This window comes from Penicillium arizonense (assembly GCF_001773325.1).
Source record: "Penicillium arizonense strain CBS 141311 chromosome Unknown PENARI_contig019, whole genome shotgun sequence".
In the NCBI taxonomy this organism is placed as follows: domain Eukaryota; kingdom Fungi; phylum Ascomycota; class Eurotiomycetes; order Eurotiales; family Aspergillaceae; genus Penicillium; species Penicillium arizonense.
This window is the reverse complement of record NW_019173296.1, coordinates 593,351-602,901: the sequence shown is the minus strand read 5'-3', so window position 1 is coordinate 602,901 and position 9,551 is coordinate 593,351. Positions and strand designations below refer to the sequence as shown.

The 9,551-nt window shown below is 47.2% G+C and overlaps 2 protein-coding genes across 2 annotated transcripts; one reads left to right on the top strand and one right to left on the bottom strand.

The window, feature by feature from the left end:
* Positions 1-700: 700 nt before the first annotated feature.
* On the top strand, positions 701-1,804 carry PENARI_c019G01485 (uncharacterized protein; the record flags this gene model as incomplete). The annotated part of the gene is made up of 3 exons (XM_022634713.1): positions 701-1,174; positions 1,233-1,454; positions 1,505-1,804. The coding sequence occupies 3 exons, from the start codon at positions 701-703 to the stop codon at positions 1,802-1,804; spliced, it is 996 nt and encodes a 331-aa protein (XP_022485310.1).
* Positions 1,805-1,987: 183 nt separating this feature from the next.
* PENARI_c019G06557 (uncharacterized protein) lies at positions 1,988-7,227 on the bottom strand (the record flags this gene model as incomplete). The annotated part of the gene is made up of 2 exons (XM_022634805.1): positions 1,988-5,915; positions 6,029-7,227. 2 exons carry the CDS (start codon positions 7,225-7,227, stop codon positions 1,988-1,990), a joined length of 5,127 nt encoding a protein of 1,708 aa, XP_022485389.1.
* Between the last annotated feature and the right edge of the window lie 2,324 nt (positions 7,228-9,551).

The window sequence follows — 9,551 nt, the reverse complement described above, 5'->3', positions numbered from 1 at the left end:
TCTGTGCATGATTCCTGAGGACTCTGTGCATGATTCCTGAGGACTCTGTGCATGATTCCTGAGGACTCCGTTACAATTATCCCCCCGTCCAGTACGGGTGTCCGCACCCGTGGTGAAGTCTGCAGAGCGTAGCCCATTAAAAACCCAGTGGGAAAAGGTAGCTAGTTCTTGCAGGAGAAATAGTAATTGCGGGAAGACAGGAAGGCGATGGGGAAACGATAGTGTAAGGATAGACGGTTGCAGGCAGGAAAATTGGGGCCTGAGGCAGGAATTTGATAGGGCTGGAAAACCTCATGATTTCCTAGTTGGGGTGCAGGGGTTTGTTTGTATGGGTGGTGCGCTTTGTTGTGGTAAACAAAGCTTCTTTAACACAGTGAAACTGCGTGAAACAAAGCGTCTTCGACGTGTTTGTTTCTGCGTTTGTTTGTTCAGGGTTACAGGGCTTTGTTGTGAATTCATCCTCATGGGTATAAATCCCCTGTTGTTTACCTTTCAGTTTTCCTTTTCCCTCATCATTTTCCACAACAGCGACACGTTCTCACGTCGCTGTCGTTTCTCTGGTGTTTCTCCAGATTCTGGCTGTCATATCTTCAGGTAAGTGTGATGACCATTCCCATGTCTAAGTCTGACGACACGTTGCTGACTCGCTGTTGTTTTGCCGTCGTTTCAGTAGCGATCTAACTGCTGTGCGCTGATCATCATGCCTCCCCGCGGAACAGGTCGTGGTCGTGGCCGTGGCCGAGGTCGTGGCAAGGCCCCAGCAGCCCCAGCTCCTCCCAGTCGTTCGCCCACTCCATCTGAGGTTGAGAGTGTGATTTCCAGCTCGGACGATGAGCAGGAGGAAACCTCTAGTGCACCTGAATTCTCGCCAGCAGCTCGCTCGGTGATCACTGGTTCCGAGACTCCTACTCCCAGCGCTCCCAGCACTCCCACCCCCAGTGGACCCACTTCTCTTGCTGGTCTCCGCCGTGCCCTTACCGGTGGAGTCAGGAAGAAGAACCGCCCCCTTCGCCCTGTCGCCTATCTCCGCCATGTGGCGTGGTGCATGCACTGTTTCCGGACTTTCTTGGAGAACTGGGACACCAGTGGACCACCAGTGATCCCCTGCTGGGACGACGGCTTGTCGTCGAAGAGATGCCGTCAGTGCGCCAGCCGCAATAAGAATTGCGAGCCTGTGAGTGTTTCCAATAAGCATGGTGTTATGATAGCGGCTAACCAGCGTTTCTCTGTAGGTAAACGAAGGTATCCTTGGTGATGCGATGCGTCTCCAGTGCATTCTCGACTGGGCCAAGCCTTTCTGGGACAATGAGGACGATAACGAAGTTTTCGATTTGGACAATGCTGTCTTTGGTGACCTGGTCCAGGCTGTTCAGGCCCTGCTCGCCGGTTTCAACGTCCTCTTAGATGGTCACCGTAAGCAGTTTGGCATTGCTTCAGATAAGAAGCCAGCGAAGGTACGGTGTTCTGTTGTTGTTTCTCTAGCGTTTTGCTAACTGTTCGGTAGGACATCGCCAAGTCCTACGAAGCAGTTGTCCACAACCGTCGTGGATTGCTCCAGCCAATCCCTGTCACTGTCGGTATGTCGTCGCTTCGCCGTCTCGTCGCTGAAGCTTCGACTTACCCCGGTGCACGTCTTTCGGATGATGGTTACCATGCTTGGGCTTTTGCTGTGCGAACTTTTCGTTCCGCTGTTGTTGAGATTGTGGCTAGCCAGGAGAAGTACGATAACCTCTCTAACCCCCAGTACGACCAGCTTGAGGCAGATGTGGTCAAGGATTTCCCCGTTGAGGACTACCTTGTTTAGTCGTCGGGTTGCTAGTGTTTCGTTGGCTCGTAGGAGGGTCTTTTGCTGTTTATCCTTTCGAGGATAGTTTTTGTGTTTTCTCCGGTTTTGTGGATATGGCGGGTAGCTAGGGTGAGCTAGTTGTCTTGCTGTATTTTCGCTAGTGTTTTGTGGTCGGATCGATGTTTCCCCAGGATAATTCAATCAATTCGACCTTTTCTTTTGCTTCTGGAACTTTGCGATAATACCTCTAGCATTCCCCATGTCCGAGAGTGGTACCCATTGATTGTACTCGGAGGGCCATCCTTTCCATTTAACCAAGTAGTGTAGTTCATTCTGGAACTTCTTTTCACCCCGGACCTCCTCAACCTCCCACTCATCATCATCTTCTAGCTCTGGCATAGGTAGGGTTTCACTATCGTTTCGCTGATGCCATTCTTGGAGTAAAGAGACAGGGAAGACATTGTGTAGACGAGAGTATTGCTCGGGTAATGCTAGCCGGTACGCCTGCTTTCCAACTTTGTCAAGGATCCGGAAAGGTCCAATGAAGTTTGGGGCAAGTTTTCTTGATGGGTTCTTTATTCGGAGATTGCGGGTTGATAGTGCAACTAATTGTCCCCTTCGGAACTGTATAGGTTCGTGGCGTTTATTGTAGTGTTTCGCCTGCGATTCGCTTGCTTTTCGCCATGCTTCTTGAAGCCTTTCTCGTAGCTTTTGCAACTTTTCTAGTCGTGCTGTAGTTGCTGGGACTTCCTCCCTGGAAGCGCCGTCCTCGGCGCGCAATTGGAAGTTTGGGTCATAACCGTAAAGTGCTTTGAAAGGTGTAAACCCTGTGGTTGAGTTTATAGCATTATTGGTGGCAAATTGGGCTGTAGGGAGGAGGACTGGCCAATTGGTTTGTTCCGTATTGACGAAGCATCGAAGGTAGCTCTCGAGTACTTGGTTCATCCTTTCCGTTTGGCCGTCGGTCTGCGGGTGAAACGCTGTCGAAAATCTCAATTTGACATGGCTTTGGTAGCAGAGTTTAGACCAGAATTTGCTAGTAAAGACTGATCCTCGGTCTGAAACTATGCTATTTGGCGGGCCAAATCGGAGTTCGATTTCTTGGTGAAACAATTCAGCTAGTTGCACAGCATCAATTGTAGATGAAACGGGTAGGAAGACGGCGTATTTTGAAAATCTATCCACGATAACTAAGATCGCGTCGACGGTGTTGTCCTTGTAAATTGTCTGTGGCAAGTGGGTGATAAAGTCCATTGCTAGATCGCTGAAGGGTCGCTGGGGAATCGGTAGCGACTGTAGTTCGCCATAAGGTCGATGCCTTGGTGTGGCTGCCCCTTGGCATACTGCGCATTCTTTGACGTATTGGGCCACGTCCTTTTGCAAGTTAACCCAATGGAATTTGCGTTTTAGTAACTCGGTGGTGCGAGTTCGACCGAAATGTCCTGCGAGTGGATCATCATGGTAGATATTTAGCAGTTTCTGACGTAGGCCATTTCTTATGGGGATGTACAACCTATTTTGGTATCTAAGGAGGCCTTCATGGTCGACTAGCCATCCATGGTTCCCGCGCTTTTCTAGCTTAACGTCGGTGATACGACGGCGGGTCTCTGGGTCTCCGCCCTGTTCCTGTCCGATCTGGGACTTTAAATCAGTCGTGGAGTTCAATTCCTGAACTGACCAACCCGTGGTCCCACGCTTGGCTTGTGAGACTCCGACGTTTCCACGCCTTGCCTCTGAGACTCCGACGATTCGACGCCTTGCCTCAGGGTCCTCACCCTGTATTCGCCCAATTAAGGTCTTCAATTCTGTCGTGGCGTCTAGCCCGTAGACTTGTTCAACCACACAGGCGCGCTCAACCTCCCGCTGGGTGATCGCACGATCTCCCTCAGCGGTGCGAACTGTCATGGCGTCTTCTTCTAAGACTAGGGGCAAAACCATGCAGCGGTGACTAACGACTTTTTCACGGGACGCACGACGGCGGTACGCTGGGTAGCGCAGAGGTACTCGATGGTACAGAGAAGCTCGACGGCGTTTCTCTCCCTTAATAGACGCTCGACGGCGTATCAGCACTCGACGGTGCAGAGATGCTCGACGGCTATCTCTCTTCTTGCTAAGCTCCGGCGTCCCGGGCTCGCTAAGCTCAGTCGTAGGCACATCCTGGCTGGCCTTGGTTGCAGGCACATCCTGACCGGTATTCATTTCTTTGACAGCAATTTGCTGTACATTCACCCCCTGATCGCTAGCGAAGCGCTCTTGGATCGGGGTCGTAAGTTCAGCTGCGGGCGCAACCCGACTGGCATTTGGTTTCCTTGATAAGCCATCCGCGGGATTGGTCTTCCCAGCGCGATGCTTTATAGTGAACTCGAACGGAGTTAAAAACATAAGCCACCTTGCCTGTCTGCCGTTAAGCTTAGGCTGCTTCATAAATGTCTGGAGATTAGCATGGTCTGAAAGCACCTCGACGGGATACTTGCTACCCTCTAGGTAGTGCCTCCATTGTTTAAACGAATAAACGATAGCGAAAAGCTCTTGATCTGGCGTCGCATAACGGAGCTCCGCGCCAATAAATTTCTTTGACCAGTACGCTACGGGGTGCCATGTCCCGCTAGCGTCTGGCTGCGAGAGGATTCCAGCCATCCCAAGGTTTGATGCATCAGATTCGATACGGATCCGTTTTTGTGGATCAAAATGCTGGAGCACTGGGGCTTCTTGGAATGCATTGAGAAGCCGGTGAAACGCTTGCGTTTCTTCGTCGGAGAGCAAGACATTACCAGGCTTCTTGCCATTCTTACTTCCTCGAAGCAGGGAGGTTAGAGGTAATGCAATCAGGCTATACCCTTGGATAAATCGTCGATAAAAGTTGCAGAATCCTAGGAATACTTGGATTTCATGGTAGCTTTTTGGGATTTCCCATGAAGCGATAGCGTCGACGCGCTGTCTATCCATTGATATGCCATTCCTAGACACCACGAATCCTAGGAATTCAACCTGGTCTTGGTAGAAGGTGCATTTTGCAGGTTTCGCGTATAGCTGTGCCTGTCGTAACCTCTGTAGCACTTGACAAATATGCTCTGTGTGGGCCTCGCGGTCCGGCGAGAAGATCAGGATATCATCGAGATACGCCACACAAACGACATCGAGAAGCCCTCTTAACGCCGTGTGAATATAATTCTGAAAAGTGGCTGGTGCATTCGTAAGACCAAACGGCATGACTGTATACTCGAAATGGCCATAGCGAGTGCGAAAGGCTGTTTTCCACTCTTCTCCTTCACGGATCCTGATCCGATAGTACGCATCTTGTATATCAATTTTGCTAAAGAACTGCGCGCCAGCGAGTCGATCGAGGATCTCCGAGATGAGAGGAAGGGGATACCGGTTTTTGACTGAGACCTTATTTAATCCCCGATAGTCTACACAGAGACGTAGACTGCCATCCTTCTTTGGAACAAATAGGATAGGGGCCCCTGCTGGACTTTTCGAGGGTCGGATCCGACCATTGTCAAGGTTTTCATCTAGGTAGGACCGAAGCTCTCGAAGTTCTGTCTGAGAGAGAGGGTAAATTGGGCCATACGGCGGCGTTTCGCCGTCTTTTAGCTCGATAGTATGGTCTGTTGCTTTCTGAGGTGGTAGGGTCTTGGCATTTTCGGGAGCGAATACGTCGCGGTACGCTAGTAATTCGCTAGGGAGACCCTCCTCACGTGAGGCGGGGTATTCTTGGTTGTCTCCTGGAAGCCACACTTCCTCAGGAAGCTTTACCACCGCATACACGTACGCGTGGTTCCGGCATTCCTTTACAAATTGATATGGGGTGGCTATCGAGTATGACGGTGCGACATACCACCACTGGCGTTTATGTGGCGAAAAGTCGACGTGTTCATCTCGCACCGTTGTCATAGATAGGAGAACCGGGCTTCCTTCGAGGCGAGGGTCTCGATCGATAGCTAGACAACGCCTTTCGAAGGTGCGAGTAGTCCCCCGCGAGTCGGTCGCCGTGATAGGGACTATCCACACCCCATAAGTAGGTGTTGACCTTCGATTGATAGCTGAGATAATGACGCCGGTGAGTGGTGCGCGACGGAGTCCGTATTGCTGAGCAAATTGATGACTGACGATGTCAACCTCGGCTCCGCTATCGAGATCCGCATGCGTTTCGATGTCGCCCCGTACGGTAATTGGGATATATAGGCGGCTTGTGGTCCCAATTTTATCTTGAGGGGTCGGTGTCCCGGCTTCTACACCGACCCTCTGGCTTTTCCCGAATGCGCTGGTGCCGACTGAACCTTAGTCGAATTTTGGGGGCACTGGTCCTTCCAGTGGTCTGTTGACCCGCAGGTGAAACAGCTGTATGGTTTTTGTGGAGTTGTATTATCGTTTCGCTGGCGATCATGCGGCTTTGCGCCGAATTCACGCCGGTTTGAATATGGTTTAGTGTTTGGGTTTCGGTCACCACCTCGTCCTCGGAAGCTTCCACGGTTCCATCCTCGGCCCCGACCAAAGTTGGAGGATGGCCCGTTGAAGTTAGTCCGTTTTCGATATCCCTGTTGGTCAGGGGAGTGATGTCTTTTGTTTGTTGAGCGGGGAGGGTAGTCCTTTGTTCCCGACTCCGTTTGAATGAGGTTCCAATAGTGCATCGCTGTCGATACCATCTCGTCCCGATTTTTAGGCAAATGAAGCATAGCATTCTGGATACGTGATCGGAGGCGAAGCTGTAACTTAGTGAAGAAGTTAAGTGCCCGTTGATCCTCCGACGGTGCTTCGAAATGTCTTTCGAGCGAGAGGAGGTAGGAATTAAAATCGCTTGGACTTTGATTCGGACCTTGCCGGGCCTCTTGTAAAGAGGTAGCGATGTCGGCTTGTAGTGTGGCCGAATTGTGTAGTAACGTAAGAGTCCATTTCTCGAATAGTTCCCATGTCGTTTTGTAAGCGGTTCGCTGGGGCTCCGCCTTCTCTTCGACATAGTGTCGCCATCTTTCGCGACAGTCAGAACTCATGCAGTTGGTGGCACCAAGGATCTTTCTCTCGTCCGATCCATATTTGCGGGGTGCGCCTGCGAACATGTCTTGGAGGTCATTGAGCCAGGTTTGGCGTTGTTGTATACTGTAGTGTGCTTTAAAAATTGCAACTTCGATTTTGATTTCTCCGGAAGCTCGTCCTCGATCAGATGATGTAGAGGAAGAGCGTCGATGGCGATCCGACAACGATTTCTCGGTTATTTGGCCGATTGCTTCCTCGAGTTCCTTCTTTCGGGTAAGCAACGCATGAAGGGTTTCGAGGCGTTCGACCTCAGCGAGGTGCTCGCTAAGTTGGGAAGTCCGGTCCTGAGAATTGTTCTCCGGGCTGCTACTTCCGTCGTAGATAGTGGCGGGAGGAACAATGGACTCGGTGTCGGTTCGGTGTGGGTTCGCTGGCGATCCCCGAGCGACCGACGATCGGGTAGTCATTGTTGCTTTGGGAGGCATCTTCAATCTTAGGTAGTTGAAGAAGAAGGATCAGAATTGTAAAGAAAGGGGTTCTAGTATTTGCAGGATAGAGCCTGTCAACTAGGTAAGACGAAGATGCCTGGGAAGCAAGTAGTATATTGGAGGAATACAGAGACTGATCCTTGGAGAACCTCTGGGTTCTCCTGGAGTGCACTATTTAACATGGGAGATCAGCGTTGCGGTGAGGAAGCGCTGACGTGTCGACACCTGTATGATGTTGATCCTCTGACAGTGCGAGAGATCTGTGCATGATTCCTGAGGACTCTGTGCATGATTCCTGAGGACTCTGTGCATGATTCCTGAGGACTCTGTGCATGATTCCTGAGGACTCTGTGCATGATTCCTGAGGACTCTGTGCATGATTCCTGAGGACTCTGTGCATGATTCCTGAGGACTCCGTTACAACCCGAAAAAGTGGAGTGGGAAGGAACATTTGGTAGGGGATGGTATTATTATAATAATATACTTTATTATATTTATTATAATGTTCTAGGGTAGCTAGCTTACTTAGTATGGAAATATATTATATAATCTTAAAAAGCCTTATCTACAGATACTAGTTAAAAGTTATATTTAATCTAGTAACTAACCTACCTTTTTATTTTTCTTGCTATACCTCCCCTACGTATCTAATTTTAATAGATATTAGCCTAATATATATAAAAAGGGCTAAATTAAGCCCTAAGTAAAGGTTAGCTATTTCCTACGCTTATAAGAGTAGTATTTATAGTCAAAACTAGCTAGAGGTTTTAGCTACACCTATAAGTAGACTTCTCTAGCTAGAACCTTAACTTAGGTCCGACTTCTATAACCTAATCTAACCTAAGACCTAATTAAGGGTACCCACTAGGGCCCTAAAAGAACTTAATTTTTTATAATTTTCTCATACTATCTATATTTCTCTACTATTTATAGTTAGATTTAATCTACCTTTTTATTAGATATAGATATATATAATAAAGTCGAAGTAAAGATATCAAGTATTAGTGGAGATAATAAGATAAAAGGTAGAAGTTATAAATTTAATCGTTTTTAAAGTTTAAGCTACATAGGGGTTCAAATGTTCTTACCCACTCCACTTTTTCGGGTCCCCTCTTAAAATATATATATCACTTGTATAGTATATAGCACCACTATTTTATAGTCTATAATATTATAATTAAAATCTAGGGTTACTTAGTAATAGCACTTTCTAAAATTCGGTTAATATTTTATCTAATACCCCTTAGCCTTCCGCACTACTTTTAACGTCTTCCTATACTTAATATTAGCAAATCTATCTTTGCCTAATCTAATGCCTTCTGAGCTTCTACTAGGCATTTTTTTAAAATATTTCTAGTCTGCCTCCGACCTTCCTTAGCTAATAAGCTCTAGAAATATCGCAAAAAGCTTCACGTTTAACTAGCGCTATACTAGTTCAATTAGGTTTAAATCGGGCAAGTGCGCGGGCCAATCCTCGATATATACTCCGTGAGTTTTAAACTACTCTTTTATGTCCTTTACTAGGTAAATCCTTGCGTTATCTTACTAAAATACTAAATTAGGGGTGTAGATTGGTATTAGACCTTTTTTGAGCGTCGAAATATACAACTTTGTAGTATAACCCCTTCTTAAAGGCGATTCTTTGTCCCGTTCTATAATTATTAAATCTATTTAACCTCCTATCTAGATTCCGGCCTAAACTACTTATAAAATATCTTTTACGTGAGCCTTAGCATTTATACGATCGCGACCCTTAGAGTCCGTACGGAAGCACTACGGTGGTCCAAAGTTTAATGTTCGCTACACCGAACACTCGTCCGAGAAGATCCACGATTAGAAGCTTTTACGCCGCTATTTTCGCGTAAATCTTAGCTATTTCCTTATAAGAGAAGGCTTAATTAGTATCAATGTTGTGGATATAGTATGCTACCCAATATCCTCTGGATATTTGAGGATATCTAGTGGATATAAAATAGGCTAAACATGCCGAGCCTTATAACCTTTTTGAGCGTGTATTATTTATACGAATTCCTTTGTATTTTTTAAGTAATTATAGTGTAATTATTATTGAAGTTTTTAATTTGGTAGACATAATTTTATTATTTTTATACTACGTAGACTATCTTAAATTAATCTAAAATCTATTAGGTAACCTTAGTTGCTTCCGAATCCGTCCCGACCTTCCTTATATGCCCCTCGTCTATTAGTATTTCTAGAAGGCTATCGTTATCGTTTTCGGAAGCCTTAGATAATTGTTTCTTTAATCGTTTACGCTATAGTTACTTGCTTCTATTATTAGTCTT